At 34.0% G+C, this 21,529-nt stretch overlaps 1 protein-coding gene across 5 annotated transcripts in view; it reads right to left on the bottom strand.

Annotated features, from left to right (window-relative positions):
- Window positions 1-166: 166 nt before the first annotated feature.
- SPOPL (speckle type BTB/POZ protein like) overlaps window positions 167-21,529 on the bottom strand; it is a 74,040-nt gene continuing 52,677 nt past the window's right edge. For 2 of the 5 annotated variants that reach the window (XM_054549339.2, XM_054549338.2), the window contains 8 exons: window positions 20,802-20,929; window positions 18,943-19,039; window positions 14,219-14,396; window positions 14,081-14,136; window positions 12,497-12,619; window positions 8,565-8,707; window positions 8,422-8,475; window positions 167-4,463 (listed from right to left, as the gene is read on the bottom strand). In XM_054549339.2, the coding sequence (XP_054405314.1) occupies window positions 4,319-4,463; window positions 8,422-8,475; window positions 8,565-8,707; window positions 12,497-12,619; window positions 14,081-14,136; window positions 14,219-14,396; window positions 18,943-19,039; window positions 20,802-20,929 (924 nt within the window). In that variant the 3' untranslated portion in view covers window positions 167-4,318. The remainder of the gene's footprint in view (window positions 4,464-8,421; window positions 8,476-8,564; window positions 8,708-12,496; window positions 12,620-14,080; window positions 14,137-14,218; window positions 14,397-18,942; window positions 19,040-20,801; window positions 20,930-21,529) is intronic. The other 3 variants (XM_002812449.6, XM_009237683.4, XR_010135971.1) reach the window with 2 other exon arrangements.

Here is a 21,529-nt window from a genome sequence, read left to right as displayed (position 1 = left end):
GTTAAGAATGTCTTCAACTGGTTCCAAAAAATAAGAGCTTCCCTATGTAGAGAAGACAATTACTATGCATGATTTATCATATCAAATACATGGCTCTTTTGCAAAGCATCATACCAACCTGAAAAAGAAGAGTATGTATTCTTCAAATAAACACAAGATAAGCCAATTAATCTTGAATAAGTAGTAACAACTTTATTTTAACTCAATGTGTTGAAATGCAAAAAATATTTTCAGCAACAAGATACAAGTATTATGTATCTTATCATTAACATCAGCTAATTAAAAACGAGGCTGAAAAGTTCAATATAAGTTTTTATACATTTGAATCTTGAAAATCAACTTCCCCAAGAACTAATTTTTAAATAATTTTTGCAGAATTTCATTTTCAAAAATGAGACTCACGTAAGTTACATCTTCATTTTTTAAAACTGAATGCAAAATTTACTGGGTTACAGTATACAATGATAAACTCTGACAACAAAAAACTTTAAATATAAGAATTTCTTTTCAAACATAAAGTTCACATACTGCAAACAGAAGACACTGTGTGATTTCATTCCTAGTAAGGAGTTAGTCTTGCATATGGTAGGCACTCAATATTTGTTCAACTGGACCTAAAATTTACATCATTCCATGAACACTTAAATAAAGTAGAGCTCATTAATTTGTATAAAAAAGATTTGTAAAATACACTTTGTGTGCGGAAAGTGCTGTCTTTATAATCTGAGAACACTAAAACAAACCCACTCACCCACCCACCTTCTTTTGTAAGAATACATTGAATATTTTTATTTTATCCATCAAAGAGCATGCATGTCCAAGTCAGAATAATTCACCTCTTCAAGTATATTTGGCTCTAAGCCAAGTATACTTAAGTATGTTTAGCTGGATTTTCACAATCCCTGTTCTATTTTAGTAACACTGGGTCATACCTATCACCCACATTTTATAAAGAATTCTGATTAAGATTTTAAACTTATGAACAAAATTTAAATGGGTATATTATTAATTCTAATTTTGGCCATCTAAGCTCTTACTTAGATCCAGTTTAAAAATAAACGAATAATGTTCATGACAACTTTTTGAGATCTTTGTTAATATTTTAAAACAATTTTATTATAATTGATGTCCTAAAAAGGCACTGTTTTCACATTTCATCATGCAGTAAATTGATCACATTTTTGAAAATTATCATTTCCTCTGTTAATCAATTGTCCTCCAAAGTAAAGCACATTTAAATGAAATATTTCTGCTAACCTGAACTTTCAACATTTAACTGATTTTGATTTCCAGAAATTCACTCTTTTTAACATACCACACACAAGCCCCAAGCAAATACAGGTATGTATACACACACACACACACACACACACACACACTCACATGCATACACACACACACGATCACATATTTCATGCAAGGTTCTCCAATTACCAATTCAAGACAATGACACATGACTATTCAAGGAGGTAACATTGGCAAGCCATATTATGGCACCTTCATTATTTGTGCTCCAAATATCAACACACATTAAAATTAAAAAATGAAAAGGCACAAATATAGTATTTCTAAGTGTTGGTCTAAACAACAGTTACCCAATGATTATTTTTATAGTATGCAACATTTGGAACCATTCACTACTTTCTCAGAAAAAGCCTTGCTTAGGTGACAAAGGGAAACAGGAACAGGCTAATAGCTCAAAAGGCTGGACAGAATATCTATACCTATTTTGAAAGTAATGTATGCAGTTTAAAAATGAGGGGGAGGAGGCTATTAGAGCACTCATGTCAGAATACATTAAGTGTTTTTATCATTGCCTCAAGAACCCACAATACCAAAAATATACATAATAAATAAAAAAATAAATCAACTACCATATGATTCTGTTAGTATAATAGTAGGCATTATATTATCTGAAAAGTGGACATTTCTACAAACATGGATATTCTTACAGCACAGTGTTCGACATTTTTGGTACAAAATGTGCTACCAAACTAAAAAAAAAATCTTTATAATAAAATCCTTAAGATTTGCCATAAACTCTCGAGTAAGTAAGAAGAAGCTGAAATGTTCATTATATGGTATTTTTACTGAAGTCACTGTGGTTAGAAATACAGATTCAAGCGGTGAATTAAATCACAATGTGCCGGTGTGGTGTGCATTGGAGATAAATGGATACATCAGTACTTTTCTGATATATGACAACATAATTCTATAGCCTGAGGGAATTTTTGTTTTCTTATAAGACCCTCGCAAAATCTTAAACTGGAAATGTATACATATGTATGTGTGTACGTGTATTTTTAAAATTGTATATTGCAAACTTGAGGCTCAATCTTATGATGGATTTAAGGAAGTGAATTTCTACTTCCCATAATACTCTTACACAGGATGAAGGATGAAGTCCATCACCAGGTAAGAATCTTTCTTCTATCCCAAGAGATTCTTCCAATTTCAAATTTAAGTTACCGCGACAAAGAATGAAACTACATAGCAAGTAATGAAGACAGGTGAAAATACGATCTTTTTAAACTCTAGGTTGTTGTGGATAACAAATGCTTAGTTGAGTTTTTTCAATGTAAATATGAATCCAAATGAATCTGGACATATTCGAATTGCTTCAGTTAACACCTAACAAAGAGATAGCAAAAATAAGGTCTATTTGAAAACACCTCAAGCTTCATTTTTTCTTTTGTCCTGAATTCAAACATTAAATAAACAAATTATACAAATTTTAATCTGATGAATAGTTATGTTTGCAAACATAGGTATATGCGTTTTTTTCCAGTGACACACTTTTTCCCTTGTGGTCAAATATAAATCTTGCCCTTAAGAAGCACATTGTCACCACCACAGTAAGTCAGATGTGGTACCCCAACACTGACTGCTTCTACTTCTCCAGGACAATGCACCAGAACAAACCTCCGTTAAGAACACAACTATCAAACACTGAATGTGTATATGCATTTAAAGCTAAAATTCATTTATAATAAAGAACTGGCCCATGAAAAGCAGTTTATAAATAGTTTATCCTGTTCACATTATGCAGAATTTCAGTATCATCCACAATGTTAGTACAGTAACTGAAACACAATGAAGAAAAACGGGGAGTGGGGGGAGGTTCCTAGTGTGACCTGACATAGTCTAAGGGTTCTCTCCTTTTGTATGCATCTCCCGAAGGCAAGTATCAGTTCATTGTTTGAAGGAGAGTAGACTATCCAGGATTCATTTATTGTTCAGGTGTCTTTTCCAAAGTGTGAGAAAATAGGAGTCAATTCAATAATGAATATCTGTAATTCAAACCAATTTAACTACAATCAAGGATGTCTTTCTCATCTATTATCACAAACATCCCAGTTGCCTCCATCTAAAAATTTCTTTGAAAAGTTAAGACACAATTAATTATACCTTATTAATTCCCTCAAAAGCAAAAAAATATATGTACCATTCAGCATACAAAAGTTACACAGTAAAAGTGCATATATATCTTTCTTAATTGGCCCACTCATTAAATTTGCATTTGGTCATCCTTACTTTTAACATGTACAGAATTCTTCATATAAATGTAGGTCAGTATAAATTAAAAAAAAAATTACTTCCACACAATACATGCTTTCTTCATGAAATCTTAACCTCAATCAGTTCTCAATAATTGTAAACTCAGAATAAACCCACAGTTTGTTGGACAGTTAACATACAAGACAAACATCACAAATGTCACTAAAAATCTGGGCCAACTCATTGCATATTTGCCCCCTGAAATGAAAAATAAATTAGAATTGAAGCAGTGTATTGCCATAACTTACCTTGAAGGTAAGAGGGTTCTCCCATATTTATAGAACTTAGATTGGAGACATTACTGGTAATCTCCAATACAAGTGCTTTTAAAGAGAACTTAAACTTTGAGATAGCATAGGACAAACCCTATAAAATTCATTTTTCTTTTTGCAAAATAATGGAAGATCCTTTTGAAACTTAATATCTTCAGTTATCAATATTACTGCATTATGGAGCTAGTGCAATCCTGCATAGCCTTGGTCAAAATGACAAGGCACAATAAAAAAAAATTAAAGTATTATATGAACAAGAGAAGTCATTGAAGATAATTTAAGGCCTTGAAGTGAATTAATCAGTCTAATTTAAAGCTGAAGAATAAACCATAAATTATCCACCTGAAATGCAAGCAATATGCTTTTTCAGCTTCTGTTCTGTGGACAAAACAACAGAAACAACTCTTGCTTATGGTTTGTGTATTAGAATCCTTCTGGACCTGGAGGAGTGAAAGTCAATTCCATTTTTCAACTGTTCATGGAAGATTTCAGGACTGTTTTAGCCGTTTGCGTGGAATGCCAAACTGTGGACACTGTGCAGATGCTAGTGCTCGAAAGGCTTCTGCTACTAAATGAGGGTGAGACTGAATCATGGACTTCCACCCCGATGTTTCCATTATGTCGGTTGCTTGGCTGAAAAATAGAATTAAAAGATATTTACTAAAGAATACTTTTCAAAATGTACTGTTGCACTGTCAATTTTTTAAAAACTTGCAAATTTCAAAATATATGAACACTTTTTACCTATGTATTCAAATCATTTGCTTTTATTAAAATACCATCTTTATCTTACTGGTATTTTCTGTGGCAACTGAAACTATTAAATTTTTCTGGAAGTTCTGCTCCCTTAAAGTATGTGACATGGGTCTTCATAGTACAACTCTCATTGTTACAATTTCTGTACCAGCTCTTTCAAGAGCCCCTTTCTCTTCTTTTACATGCCTCTTATAAGGCAGATTTTCTCTTGAGTTACAAATATTGAACTCTACTCTCCTCCCTTAACATGCATTATTAATTCTATCTCATCCACTCTTCACAATTTTAACTATGAAATTCAATGATGTTAACTACCGATTTGCTAAATTCTAGGGTTCCACACAAGGTTCATTCGCAACCACTTGGTTTTTTCACTTGGATGTGCCTCAAGACCCATAAATTCAGGATTGTCAGATGAGAGCTCATCATCCCTCTCCCTAACCCCAAATCCTTCCTCCTACCTTTCCAGTCACCTAAAGCTTCCACCATCATCCAGTGATGCAAGCTAGAAATCTGGCAGTGACCCTAGACTCTCCTCTCCTATCATCAAAACCTTATTTTAAGGTTTGAAAGGCTTCAAAGATGTCCTGAATCCCAGTTGAAGGCCCACATCATCTCACGTTTGGATTATGACAACAGACTCCTAAGTGGTCTTCTAGTTTCCTGCTCCTCTTAAACCGAGCTTCCGTAATGTTACCTTGGTAACACAAATATGACTATATGAGGCCCTCTTCATTGTTCCCCACTGCCCATATCCAAGTTCTTTACAAAGATAAATACAGCATCATATTATGTTTGGTTTCTTACTCTACCCCCCACTTCCTACCTCCCACTTCCATGATCTGGCATTTTATACTCTGATATTGAACTGCTTATTGCACCCTATGTACACTATGCTCTCACCAAACAATAACAGTAAATAAATGCTCAAGCAACAAATCTAGTTACCCTTCCTTGCCTCAATTCTCTACTTTATGCCATCTACCATCCAAATAATATCCAAATATTAGATTCTCCCTTCAAAATATTTCTTCCTTTTCTCTCTAGCCCCACTGTCACCAATCAAGTCTAATTTCCACCGGTCATCTCTTGCCTGAACTGTTCCAATAACTTCCAACTGGTCTACCTGTATTCAACCTTGTTTCTCAACTACTATCGCCACCGTAACCTCCCCACAATTCGTTCTCCACCCTGCATGCAGAGATTGTTAAAAATGCAAAACTAATCACGTCCCACTCTGGGTGAAAACGCTTTACTGGACACCTACTACTCTGAATATCTAAAAATTCTAATGTTATTTTACATGGCCTTTCAGGGTCTGACCTCTGCCTACTTTCTCCAGCTTCTTCTCATTACCTACCTCCCCGCCCGCCACACACACACACACACTATACTGCTCTTTCTCATTGTTAAAACTTTGCACATGTCATTTCCTTTTTCTGGGATGTACTTTTCTTCCTCTCTTCCCTTGTTAAAACTTTGCACATCTCATTTCCTTTTTCTGGGATGTACTTTTCTTCCTCTCTTCCCTCTTCTTCACCAAGGTAACCTCTACAATATTTCTGGCATTTAGTTTTGTGCTCTGATCCCTAGATTAGGTTAAGTCTCTGCTATACGCTCCTATGGGTATGCTACATATTCCCTGTCATTATGTTTTATTGCAATTACCGGTTTAATCTGCTGCTAGACCATAAACTCCATGAAGGCAGGGAAAATATATGTCATGCTCACCACTGTATTCTCTATACTGTGCACCGTGACTTGGTAATTTACTGGATAATAAAGGATAAGTATCTGTCAAATGAATGATCAACTACTACTTTACGCTTCTATACTTTGGTTCATGCTGTCCCTTCTGTCTGCAATGCTTGCTACTTCCTTCTTACTTCTGCTAACTCCTATTTGTGTTTTAAGACTCAGCTATATCCAGGAAGCCATTTCTAAATTTCCAGGGTTAGTCAAGTGCTTGTACATATTCTCTTCTATTGTATTACTTACCATATTATAATGAAATTATATATTTATGTATCTATCTCTATTAGATAACTTTCCCAAGACCAAGAATTTTCCCTGGAAACTTTTTTTATACGCAGCACCCTAGCATTGTACTTGAAACACAGAAGATGCTAGAGTAATGTTTGCTGAACTAAATAGTAGCTGATACCAACAAAACAATTTTTTAAGTTGGCAAACATCAAATTATTAGGTTGGTGCAAAAGTAATTGTGGTTTTTGCCATTAAAAGTAATGCCAAAATCTGCAATTAGTTTTGCATCAGCCTAATGCCAGTGTGTCACTGTGTTCAAAATTTCAATTAGTTGTTTAGAATCACACAGATACCAATTATACCTTTTTCATTTATTAATAAATATCTATTGATGAATATGAATACAGCTTCTCCAAGGGGGTACAAAACAAGCTATTTTTTGACACAGAAAAAGTTATAAAACGTAAAGTATTTCCTTATAGTAAAACTAGAGCTTGAAAATGGCTAAGTACAAAGGATCATAAATTGCCATTTGATGCTAATATAGTATACTTTAAACTCAAAACAATTTTTCTCTAGGATCAAACACCATGGTGATATCATATTAGCATACACTGATCAACGTATTATACAAGACAACCAATAATTTTAAAGTAGTCACTACTTTTTACTTTCAGAAAACAGAATCTACTAACTAATAAGATGAACTCAGTTAAACAACTTAACATATATCAAAACAGATTAAAGCAATGGGAAATAATTAAGTCAACAAACTAATTCATTTCCTTCTTTAAAAATTTTTGGCCTGGCACGGTGGCTCACTTCTGTAATCCCAGCACTTTGGGAGGCCGAGACAGGCGGATCATGAGGTCAGGAGATCGAGACCATCCTGGCTAACACGGTGAAACGCCGTCTCTGCTAAAAATACAAAAAAATGAGCCGGGCGTGGTGGCAGGCTCCTGTAGTTCCAGCTACTTGGGAGGCTGAGGCAGGAGAATGGCATGAACCCAGGAGGCGGAGCTTGCAGTGAGCCGAGATCACGCCACTGCACTCCAGCCTTGGCGACAGTGCGAGACTATCTCAAAAAAAAAAAAAAAAAAAAAAAAAATTCCCACTTTCTTATATCAACTTTTGATAATTTGAGGAAATGAAATTTAAGGGTTTATAGGCAAAACTAATCAAAAGCAGATACAAACACTTCGAACTACTGACTCTTTCCCTATTTTGATTTCAAATAATAACAAAGAATATAAAAGTCATGAAAAGTAAGAGAAGGGAAAAAAGTAGAATAGTATGTTCATATTCACAAGATCCAGTCTTAGAAAGATATAGCAACTATCCAACCCCTTATAGTTTCACTAGGGAAAAGGGAATATCAAATTGCTACCATTTTTGGACTATTAGGAAGCTAGCCTAATATAGCATATTACTCAAGGTACCTGGCTAACCTAAGAAGCAGTGAGTCAGCCTTCAAATGTAAAGGCTTTCTTAGCAAATCTGGAGGGTAACATTCCTCATAGGAGTAAATGAATTATTTCCCACACTTTTTGGAATGCTTTCTGAAGGGGCATGGACTGTAACTCTAGCAATACCTGGACTCTGCTATATACTACATGGCATTATGCACTTAAGATATTACAGCATCCATCCGAGGTTGCATTAGAAGCTGACCTACAAGGGAGCATAGCCTCAGGAATCCACTAAGTAGTCTTTGTTTGTTTTTAATAACTGGCAGTTTGCTTCATATAACATTTGGATTCATACTTATTGTAGATGAACAAAAGGCTATGCAAACACTTAATTTCACTTATGCAGAGCAACTTTAAGTCAGAAACTGATGTCATCTTACTTGCTGTTCCAGTTTTTCCCATCTTTACACCCAAGTTGTCGAAGTACACTGCACCTGCATTGAAGATTTAAACATACTTAAAAAAAAATCCAGTGAAAAAATATTGAAGGTGTCATGCCCACTGAAATACAAGCATAGCTTACCTATTAATAAAGTCTATGGCTTGTGCTTTCAACTGTTCTGCACTGTGCAAATCTGCAAGGACAAGGGTATCCGCAACATTCTCTACTGAGAGGTTACTACACAAAGCTTCTTCGCACATGACCTTCAGCCGTTCCAGTGCATACTATCCAAAATGAAAATATAACCATTAAACATTTACTCCAACTAAGTTCCTGAATACACGATACATTTGCAACTTGGAAAATAAAGGTAAAATAGATTATTATTTAAGATTATTTTAAAATTCTTTAAGTTACTGTTTTAACATAATATGAAGTAAATATAAATGAATGCACTTAGAAGAAAGACTAATTTTCTTTAGGAAACTGCAATTTGCATAAGTGTATTTTTAAAGTAGGATTTATTCTAAAAAGCTACCTTATTACTCAATATTCTTAATAAACATACTTCTCTTCTCTACTACTTCAAACACTAATGTGTACCACCACGTATACTGCATGTTGCCACCACTCAGTATTGAAGGATGAATTCATTATAACGTTAAATAAATCATATTTATAACCACTAAACATTCTTGCAAGTATTAGTGTATGTGATCTAATATGTTAAGCAGCTTCACTAAGGTATAATTGACACACAATAAAGTACACATAAGGTTCACATTCTGGTAAGTTTATACAGCCATAAAATCATCATTAACTCTACAGTAAATACACCAATTGTCCCTCAAAGTTTCCCCCTACCTCTTTGTAATCTTTCCCTCTTGCCCCACCCTAGGTGATACCTCTGATATGCTTTCTATCACTATAGAGTCTGCATTTTCTGGAGTTTTCTATAAATGAAATCACATATTACATATTTGTTTTTGTCTGACTCCTTCATTCAGTATAATTATTTTGAGAATCATGAATGTTATTGCCTATCAATAGTTCAATCCTTTTTATTCCATCATACATAGATATACAACAATATGTTTTACACATTCAACTGCTGATGAATATTTGGGTTGTTACCAGTTCTTGGCTGTTACAAATGATGCTGTTAGTCATATACCAGTGTCTGTATGGGCATATGCTTTCTTTCCACTTAGGTAAAAACCTAAAATTGGACTCACTGGATCACAGTGTAAGTTCATGTTTAACTTTCTGAGAAACTGTCACTTTTCCAAAGTGGTTGTACCATTTTACATTTCCATCAATAGCATGAGAGCCCTAATTTTTCCGTGTCTTTAACATGAGAATCCTATTCTTCCACATCCTTGACAACACTTAGTATGGTCTTTGTACTTTTAGCCATTGTAATGATGTGCAGGAATATCTCATGATGGCTTGAATTTACATTTCCCTAACGACCTAATGATGCTGAGTATCCTTCATTTTTGAGACAGGATCTTGCTCTGTTGCCCAGGCTGGAGTGCAGTGGCACAATTAGGGCTCATTATAGCCTCGACCTCCTGGGCTAAAGGAATCCTCCCATCTCAGCCTCCTGAGTAGCTGGGATTACAGGCACATGGCACCACACCAGGCTAATTTAAAAAAAATTTTTTTGTAGAGATGGGGACTTACTATGCTGCACAGGCTGGTTTCAAACCCCTGGGCTCAAGTGATCCTCCAGCCTAGGCCTCCTAAAGTGTTGGGATTAGAGGTGTGAGCCACCACGCTTGACTAGAATATCTTTTTATGTATTTCAGACATTATTTCAGAAAATGTTTGCTCAAACGTTTTGTCTACTTTTAGAAATAACATTGTTTTCTTATAACTGAGTTTTGAGAATTCTTTAGTCTGAATACAAAAGTCAGATATATTCTGAATGAAAGTTGTTCTTTAGATATCCGCTGTGCAAATATTTTCTCCCAGTTTGTAGCTAATCTTTTTATTCTGTCTTTTGAAGAAAAGAAGTTGAAATTTTATTGAAGTCTATTTTATCATTTTTTTCTTTTACAGATTTTTTGGTGTCACAGCTAAGAAATCTCTGCCTAACCTAACGTCACAAAGACTTTCTCCTACGTTTTCTTTTAGAAGTTTTAGATTTTTAGGTTTATGATCCATTTCGTACTACTTTTTTTTTTTTTTTTTTTTTTTGAGATGGAATCTTGCTCTTTTGCCCAGGCTGGAGTGCAGTGGCATCATCTTGGCTCACTGCAACCTCTGCCTCCTGGGTTCAAGCGATTCTCCTGCCTCAGCCTCTCAAGAAACTGGGATTACAGGCACATACCACCACACCCAACTCATTTTTGTAGTTTTAGTAGAGACAGGGTTTCACCATGTTGGCCAGGCTGGTCTTGAACTCCTGACCTCAAGTGATCCGTTCACTTTGGCCTCCCAAAGTGCTGGGATTACAGGTGTGAACCACTATGCGAGGCCTGCCTTACTTTTTATATATGGTTTGAGGTGCACATGTAGGTATTCAACTGCTCCTGCACCACTTGTTTAAAGATTATCCTTTTTCTACTGAACTGTCTTTGCACTTTTGTCAAAAATTAAATATTCGTAATGTGATGGTCTATTTTCATATTCATATTCTTTATTCTGTTCCATTATTTGCCCATCTTAACACCAATACAACACTGTCTTAATTTCTAAAGCTTTATAGTAAGTCATGATATCAAGTAGTGTTAGTCTTCTACTTTATTCTTTTTTTCCTCCAAAGTTATTACAATAAAATTTTAAATCAGCTTGTCAACTTCTGAAAAAAAAAAAAAAAAAGAAAGAAAAAAGACTGCTAGGATATTGAGAGGAACATGCTGAGTCTCTATCAATTTTAAAGACAACTGACATTTTAACAATATTGAGACATTCAGTCCATGGACAAGATTTATGTACTTATTTAAGTCTTCCTGAGTTTCTTTTAGCATATTTTGTATTTTCTTTTTTTCTTTTCAACTTTTATTGTAGAATCAGGGAGATACATGTGCAGGTTTGTTACAAAGGTATATTGTGTAATGCCATGGACATAAAGATGGGAAAAACAGACACTGGGGACTCCTTGAGGGGGTAGAGAGGGAGGGGGGCAAGGACTGAAAACTTACCTATTATTGGGTACTATGATCATTACCTGGGTGATGGGGTCAATCATACCCCAAACCTCAGCATCACGTAATATACCTTTATAATTTTCAGTGTGTAGGTTTTAACCCTCTTTTTTCAAATGTATATCTATGTATTTAATACTGATGATGCTGCTATTGTAAACGATGTTTTTAATTTAAGTTTTTATTGAGACAGTCATAGATTCATGTGCAGTTGTCAGAAAAAATAGATTCCATATACACTTGGTCCAATTTCCCCAATGGTAACATTTTTCAAATGTTGTGTATATATACACACATACCATCCATCGACACATACACATGCATAAGTACATATATACATACATACATGCATATGTGAACCTGTATACTGAATATGCTTTTAGGATTGAGAACCATTGGCTTAGAGATTTTTCTGATGTTTTTTGCAGTTTCTCTACCTTCAAAAAAATCACCATTACAAAAAAGTATTATAAAATTGTTAATATTGTTTTTGCTCTTTCTATGCTGTCATAATAAAAAAAAAATCTCTATGTGGAGAGAATTAAGTTACATAATATCCAACAGTTTTTCCTTTTTTTAAAAAAGGTCATGCACTATATCTCAAGACTAAAGATATCTGAAAATTATATATGTCACTATGTGTGTTCTTTTAAACGGAAGTCCACATACACTCAAAACGACTGAGTTTACAAGTTACTCTCCCATGAAAAAAGCCACTTCTTTCTGGCTCAAGATACTTTCACATCATGACTTTAAAAAAAAAATTTCATTTCCAGATTACCCCACTGTATGCTATTTCATAAAGCTCTCAAGAGCCATCTACAAATAATACAAGTTATTTGGAGTTTTCATTTGATGACAGCTTTCTATATAAATCAAACTTGAGGGTATATTTTGGTTCCTTAAGACCTAATTACTTACTTTGTCTGCAGCTGCCAACAAGTTGTCAGCCATTTTGTCAAGGTTTGGTGCTCTCCCTGTGTAAATGAATCTCATCATTTCTTTAAAAACTTCAGGGTCTAAATCATTTATTTCCACTCGATTCTGATATCGAAAAACAACACAAAAAAGTTTAAAAAAAAAAAGCACACACAAATGAACCAAAGTGAATCTTTGACAGTAATTTAAAAGCCCTAAATCTACACTAAAATAGTGTATAACTCAAATATACATATACAGATATTTCTAAATTCTACTTTAAAACTGAGGTAGGTAAACTTCATTAAGTACTTTGGCAAAGTGAAGTGGACAAGTCCAAGAGGAAAAGCATACACTATCGGAGAGGTGGGAACCATGACCAGCTGAACAGCCCATATCCTGATATTCAGACCAAGCCAAGCACCACCATGTGGAAAAAGGAGCCCCAATTTTTCAATTAAAAAGTTAAAAAAAACAAGTAAACAAACAGAAAACTATAAGCCAAATAAAATACATCTGTGTTAAGTTTCTGACCACTATTCTAAAGGACATTGGCTATTAACCCTTTCTTTGTTGAATCCCTAGGTCCTAATACAACACCTAAGATCCTATAACAAACAGTTCTTAATTCCCAGAATTAAGCAAAAGTAGGGCAAGGTACTAGAGGTAACAATAAAGCCCACTACCTCAGAATTCTTCCATTTGCAAAAATGGCATGTATTATCATATACTGGCACTTCCTTGCTTACCTGAAAAATAGTCAAGTCCAAAGAGTGCTTTTTTACTGCATGTTTTTGTATTTAGTTTCTCTGCTGAGACCAATAAAGCTAAATATCTAACTAAATGACAACAAATTTTTCTGACCCCTTGATGTCAATAGTATATGACATCATTGATGTCTCCCAACTTGGAAGTGATCAGAAGGCTGATCACAGCATCTCCCCAAACCAAAATTTGGAGAAAGAAAGCAGTTATTTTATTGCAGCATCTAGTTCTGCAGAAAGAATAAAATTGAGCCACATGAAAAAACTCCGGAGTTGTCCAGCTGGAGCCCTACGGTTCACAAGTTATGCAAACAACAAAGAATCAATCTCTGATCTCTAACATAATTACATTTCATGATAACAAGTAAAAGAGAAACAACTGGGGGAGTCAAGTAGGTAACATCCTGATTACAGTTGGTATACAATAATACTGATGTCATCTATGTTATTTTTGTTGCTAGAAAACAGATTCCAAAAATCAATCCATAAAGTCTACAAAGGGAGAATACATACCTTGAACAGAGACTTCTCAAATAGCTATGGACCAGAATAGTCCTTTGGATAACTATCCTTTTGGATAACAACTATCCAGTTTACCTACCAGATGGGCATAAAAAATAGCTGTTCTCTGGAATATTGACTGCACATCCACATTGAGCTACATCTATTGTTCTATTACAGAACACATTTTTTTCCTGTTTGTAAAAATTTTCCCTGCTTATCACAGTATGACAATGAGAACATTGCACTATTACTTTTAAAACATACACCCAACTACTTTACGTTTATATAAATTAAATATTAGCCTTTAAGCCATGTTTACCTTTTTGCTTTCTTCCATTTCATGTTCAAACATGGCGTTAAAAACTGGAGATCGAGCTGTAACAAGATTATGCATCATTATTTTATGCATAAATGTATTTTTTTAAAGGTAATATATTACCCCATAAGTAGAAAGTACCTGCAAGCACGGATTTATGAGCTTTAAATTCTTGTCCTCTCACGAAAAAACTGCAGTCTGTAAATCTTGTGTTTTCCCAGAGATTACCTAAATCTTCTGCTAGACGACACTCAGGCACCTTCAAAGTATTTGTATTAGTATGTCCTGATATGTTTACTGAATCTTGGACCACACTCACCTAATAAAAAAGGGACAGCAAGAAAAACACTTTCACAAAGTAGCATCAATAATTAGTTTAAGTCTATACTTCAATTTTTTATGTTTAAGATTATTTGGATAATTCAATGTACTCCTAATCAAAATTTCTAATATCCAGAAACTGAAATTAAAAACACAATTTAAAGAAGAGAAATGAAAAAATTAGAAATAATATAGATCTTTTTCAATTTATTTTATGTAAATAAATGGCTTATCAATTGGTTAGAATGCTTGATTATTAAAGTAATTACAAAAATATTTCTCAATAGAAAAGCCACAATATGATATAAACTCAAACAAAAATACATCTTTGTGAGGTGGAGAAAAAAATTTCTTTTTTATTTTCTTACACTTCAAACCTACCTACATTTAAATTTTACTATATGTGCATAAACACAGTATTTTGTTTAGAAGTCAAAATGACTTTTTACAGTATAAAGAGTGATAAAATTACAGTCTATGATATGCAAATTGAGAAGTTTTTAAAGTGTTATTCCTAATGTTTCACTTCTAGTAAAACTAATTTAAATACATATTAAACTGATTTAAATTTTAAGGTACAAAAACTTCCATAAAAGCAACTAATTATTAAAGTTCATGAAAATCTTTTATGGAAGATCAACAGCAAGAGCAATATGATTTAGTTCGATCTGCAGACTTTTATTTACTTAAATAATAAAAGGTATGATTACAGTATTATTTTTATGGAGATTCCAATATAATATGGATCAAGTTATTCCCCATAAAAGATGACTACATACTGAATAATATCCTAAAACACTATTGACTTAAGTCTTGCACACCACTTTTTAAAAAAATTTATTTATTTATTTTTTATTTTTGAGACAAAGTCTGGCTCTGTCGCCCAGGCGGGAGTGCAGCGGAGTGATCTCGGCTAACTGCAACCGCTGCCTCCTGGGTTCAAGTGATTCTCCTGCCTCAGCCTCTCAAGAAACTGGGATTACAGGCACATACCACCACACCCAGCTCATTTTTGTAGTTTTAGTAGAGACAGGGTTTCACCATGTTGGCCACACTGGTCTTGAACTCCTGACCTCAAGTGATCCACCTGCCTTGACCTCCCAAAATGTTGGGATTACAGAAGTGAGCCACACCACCTGGCTGCACACCACTTTTTTAAAAAACAGATTCTACTATGCTATTAAAAATTTCACATTACATTTAATACATGTAAAAAAATACACTTAAAGAAAATACTACCTTAACTAGTAAGTAAATGTTTCAAAGTAAATGACTTTTTTTTAAAAGACAAAACAAAACAAAACAAAAAGTGCTACATTACTTATCTATTGCTGTTTTCAACGTCTAAGTTTTGGGATCATTTGTTACACAGCAATAGATAGCTGCATTAATTTAACAATATTTCATTAGGCTTTCATTAAAGTATAAATAAGGACACACATATATACAGTAAACTATGCAGAAAACGGAATCATAAATAAATAAATTTGCTAAACTACCAACATGCTAACAAAGTCTAATAATGCTCCAGTGTAAAATGTTTGGAGAAGATTAAGTCTTAGAAGACCCAATACATCCAGACATACAAACATATATCTCATGTGAATGAATACAACACTTCTAAAGAAAAACTAGAAAATCTTTATTTTTCTGAGGATATTTTTATTAACCGCTTTTGCCCTCAATTTACGTATTAACCTTTTGAAATCATATGTGTCATAGAAACCATCTAATCTATTCACCTTATTTTATAAAGAGATTTCAAACCGTGATAAAGACAAGGTAAACAAAGTGTTCCAAATCACATTGTGGTGGCTTGTACCAAAGGAAGACTAGTAGACATAAATCTCCAGATTCCTTTCTTCTCTTTTTTTTTTTTTTTTGAGACGGAGTCTCGCTCTGTCGCCCAGGCTGGAGTGCAGTGGAGTGCGGTGGTGCGATCTCTGCTCACTGCAAGCTCCGCCTCCTGCGTTCATGCCATTCTCCTGCCTCAGCCTCCCGAGTAGCTGGGACTACAGGTGCCTGCCACCATGCCTGGCTAATCTTTTGTATTTTTAGTAGAGACGGGTTTTCACCGTGTTAGCCAGGATGGTCTCGATCTCCTGACCTCGTGATCCATCCGCCTCAGCCTCCCAACGTGCTGGGATTACAGGCGTGAGCCACCATGCCTGGCCCAGATTCCTTTCTTTACGGCTCTTTGTACAATATTTTTTTGATATTTTTAAAAATTAGTAAAATTAACACAATTATGACCAAAAAGCATTTATTACAACAATCTTATGAGATGTTTCTCTAAGTATGGGAGCCACAAGATATTGTATAAATAGATCTGCCAATAAAGGTGCTCCTATCTTATCAAGTTTTTAATCAAATTATGTCTAAAATTTTAATAACTATAAAAGAGAAAAAGTTTCACTAATCCTTACCCAACTGCCCTGTTCTACTACACATTATAATCTAATGATATAGACACAAAAAATGTTGGTGTTAATATTCAAGGTTTCATAAGGGATCAGGTCTTTAGACCCTAACAGCATTTATTTGTTCATATCAAGCACTGCTCTTGAAATTTCTAGACAGAAAAAATTGGATCTGTTCAATGGCTTGCATGATACATACAGCAGAGTTACAAAATATGATGATGTATTTAATTTCAGAAATGATTTCTTGAATTCTACTTACTGTCTCTTAACAAATTCAAAATAACGTATTTAATGTAAAAATTTGGCAAAAAATCAGATAATAAAAGGATTAAAAATAAAGACAATATTATCAGACACAGATATTGATATTATATTTGTATAAGCAAGAACAATTCAGAAGATTTGTATTATTGACATACCTATCTACATAGTATTATCACAGCAACCACAAATTTTAACTAAGACACATAATTAATACTTCATATTCCAAAGAGTATTCAAGAGACTTCTTATAGAACATAAATTAATGATCTAATTAAAAATTGACATATGCAATGGATTGTGATTATTTTCTTGATACCTATATTTAAGAAAATGTTAAAAATTTGGTTTTATCTATTACATACTCAAATGCAGGTAATGAATACTCTTACTGAATGGAACCTAGAATAAAAAATTCAGGAAAAAGGCTGAGATTCTTTCCTGAGGTCAAAGTTATGCTTCTTTCAAAAAAAAAAAAAAAAAAAAAAAAAAAAGAGGCAAATGTGTAATCTTCAAAATTGTTAAATCTTGCAAAGCAAAACCTCAAAGTCATTTGACAGCCCCTTTTCAAATCTGCTTTTGGCTCAACTCAGAGAATATAGTTTAGACTGACAAGGAACATTTGAGGGATCTAATCTGTGACTATCCTGAAAAATTTAGGTCTCTTCTCATGTAGAGCTAAGGTAACTATTGGTTCCAGTTTTTGAAATCTGAATTTTCCAACTAATTCTAAAAGCCAGGAATTTCCAATGCTAAATAGTATTACAATTGTGCCATTTTAATCAACTAGCCAAACACCCACCACACCGGCTCCAAAGTGAGAAACTTTTAACAGTCGAATTTCACATGAATATCTTCCAGGATAGCGAGTTTTAGACTTTTTGATTTTCATAGATTGGTGTCATTTAAAAAAAAAATCTGGTGACAGAAATAAGGTAGTCAACTTTTCATTTTGCCAGAAAGGGCTTTTTAGAAAATAAATCCCAACTTCCACCCACTATCATATATAATTATTTTAAAACAGAAAGGCTCTCTGCTATGATTTGAATGTATTCCACAAAGATCATATGTTGGAAATTTAATACCCAATACAACAATGTTGACAGGTGAGACCTTTCAGAGGTAATTAGGTCATGAGGACTCTAACCTCATGAATGGATTAATGTGTTTACTGAGACAATGGGTTTATTAAAGCGAGTCTGGCCTGCTCTCTCTCTCTCTCTCTCTCTCACACACACACACACACACACAAACACACACACACCCTCCTACCCTCCAACAATCCCCACTCTTCCCCTCACCTCTTCTCTCTCTTTCTCACCATGTGATGATGTCCACCATGTTATGATGTAAGAAAAAGGACCTCACCAGATGTAGCCTCAATCTTGGACTTCTCAGCCTCCAGAACCATGAGCCAATAAAAATTCTGTTCTTTTAAAATTACCTAGTCTCAGGTATTCTGTTGATGGCAACACGAAATGGACTAAGACACTATCTTAGCAAAAGATAAACAGGATGGGAAAAAAGATGTGTCCTTAAAAAGGAGCTAGTTAAACCTCATGAAATACTTGTTTATATATACATTATCTGTACATATATTTTTCCTGTATATCATGAAATGGCGTGGGTCTGTAGACTGAGTATTTAAAATCTGTTGGATTTCAAAAGATAAATTAAACTAACCAGTTTTCTAGTTTTCCTACTTATTTCTTAATTCCTATTTTCTGCATCACTTTGGGCAAGAGGGCAGAGCTGCTTACACTGCTACCAATCCCTATCTCCGGCTACTTTAACCACCGTAGGGAACTTGCAAGATTAAGTTATGTTTTGTGCAAAAAGGGTAGCACCCAACTGCCTTACCTGTCTACAGCACCACTTGCAGGGGAGGGGGAGGAGGCAGTTCTTTAGGAAGGGTAGTGCAATGCTTCCTCCTCTTCTGCAAGCAGTGCTGGAGATTCTGTAGAAGGAAGGGCATCCGTGAGCGGGGTGGAACAAACAGTGGAGGGCATGAAGAATGTTAGTTAAAAGTACCTTTTGCCCACCTATGCTAAATACGGTGCCCAGGGTATAAATATCTATATCAGCAAAAAGATGTATATTTCAGGATCCAAAAATGAATCTGACTGATGCCAACTTTAAAATATATGTCATGTTGGGTTTTGTTTTTGGGGGTCACTAGCATGTAGCATATGGATACCAAGCACACACACAAAAAATCTTAAACTTAATTTCAGCCTTATTTCTGAATTTCTTGGTTGTCTAGGTTCCAGCACAGTGTACTTAGGAAAATATCTGTAAACACTATTTCAATTCTAAAAAAAAAAAAAGGTATTTTCTAAAAAGGTTCATTTCTAAAACTATGTTAGCTCGTCATTTTTTGTTTTTGTTAAAATTGGATTAAATAACCTTTAAGATCCTTTCTGTTCTAAATTAACATTTAAACAATTTACATGTGGAAATTTAGGATAACTGCTAAAATTGTGGAAGACTCTACAGTAAGGATGCTAAAAATTTTATATAGCATAACCTATATTTATTTAGACTACTACTTAGAATATCTGCTGGTCAGCAACAAATACTGTTTTCTTCCCAATTATTTAATGATAAGACTTGTGCTATGTGTTTTGTCAACCAAATAATTGTATTCATAATAAATTCATCATACAGTTCATTTAACTTGTCTAAGTAAAAAATAAGATGCAATTATATAGTCTCTGGGGGCATATTTCAATTATCCTTCTGACATAATGTCATACAATTAGTTTGTAATCTTGCCAAGAAATCTTATACACTTACTATAAAAAGATTACAGCTAACTTACAGTTAAAGAAGTTATTATATTCCTAAGACACTCATCTGTCCATGATAATCTGTTGAAATATATCTAATGTTGAGTACATGATAAAAATCTTTTCAACTATCTTTCTTATGAAAATTATCAACTGCCTTAAACATTTTGATAAAGTTGTTACTGATGTATATTCTCTATAAACTGTACTGGTTAAAAATATAATCCTTGAATTCAGTCCAAAGGTGAATCTCAAAAATTCATATAGATAAAACTACCTAATGATAACATGACAAAAGCAAATCCAAACATCAAATTAGGACAAATCATAAGTGTACATTATTGGCAGAGGCAATGCTAGTAACTTTCAAAATATCCCATTCTATGCACATAATTACACCTTATAAATTTGTCAATAGAGATAGGCATATCTTAAAAATTTGAGAACTATTTCTTAGAATGCTATTTAATTAGATTAATCCAACCACCTGAACAATCAGAAAGCTTCTCAATGTTTTCCAGGTACTTCGGGTTCAAACTGATAAACTCTCAGTAATAATGTTTAATACAATCAATCTGAAAATTTTTTAAAAATTGACAATCTATGTCAGTTGCTCAGAATGAAGAAAATATTCAGAAATGTTCACATATTCACATTCACAATCTTTTCAAGAGGAAGAAGGATGTAGTATGTTGTTGAGTAAGTGTACACACAAATTACAGCTAGAAATATGACAGAATGTTTCCAGACTGGGTCATTACATTGGTTTGTGTCAAGAATCTTCTAAGCTTTTTCTAGTCAAGAATTTACGAATGAAACTTGATGAACTATACCAATTACTTAATTTTTAAAGTGTCATTAATCCAGTTTATACTTTTGCCATATCACTAAATAAACCATGGGGTTCCTTAGAATAAAAGATGTACCCACCTCACAAAATAATGTAAGCTTGTCATCTGGTAAAAGACCATTAGCTTCATCAAGCAAAAAGTCCCTTCTAATGAATTTTTTAAAACCCCAGTCCTTCCCTTGCACAAATCGATATGCTCTTTGGCTTTCTGGTGGAAAACAGAATAGAGTTTAAATAAAATAAATATCCAAGAGACTTTTTAAACATGGTAACACAGTTAAATAAAATGTGTGAAAGCAGGACTTGTCAATACATCCATCATAAAAATTACAGATATTTGTGTTTATAAATCAAATGTCGTAAGAGTTTTAAGTCAGGTAGAAACAGTAACTCCATATGCCTACTCAATTTTGGCCATTGTCAATGAGCTCACTTTCAGACTTCTGGATCTCAAATAGAAAAGTCAGATCAAATCACATGGAGAAGGAAGAGATCTTTTTAACAATCTAGGCCCTAAAAGACAATGAAATAGGATCAAAATATGTTGGTATAGGCACACTACTCATCATCTAATATCAGAATCTGGTAAGAAATATACATCTTATTTCCTGCTTCTCCCTTCAAAAATGGATGTTCTAAATATCAAGGCACGTTTAAGCTTTCCTGGCATACCCATCCCACTGATTTAAGTTTTACTCAACTATAGAAAAATCCATGAACCTGTGAAAAAGATAAAGAAAGTCCTTTATCATTCCTAAGTCTCCAGACATAACCTCCTCTCCCCTAAAAAGAATTTTTCATAAAGTCC

Source organism: Pongo abelii, chromosome 11, assembly GCF_028885655.2.
Source record: "Pongo abelii isolate AG06213 chromosome 11, NHGRI_mPonAbe1-v2.0_pri, whole genome shotgun sequence".
Classification (NCBI taxonomy): Eukaryota; Metazoa; Chordata; class Mammalia; order Primates; family Hominidae; genus Pongo; species Pongo abelii.
This window is presented reverse-complemented; position numbering and strand designations above follow the sequence as displayed.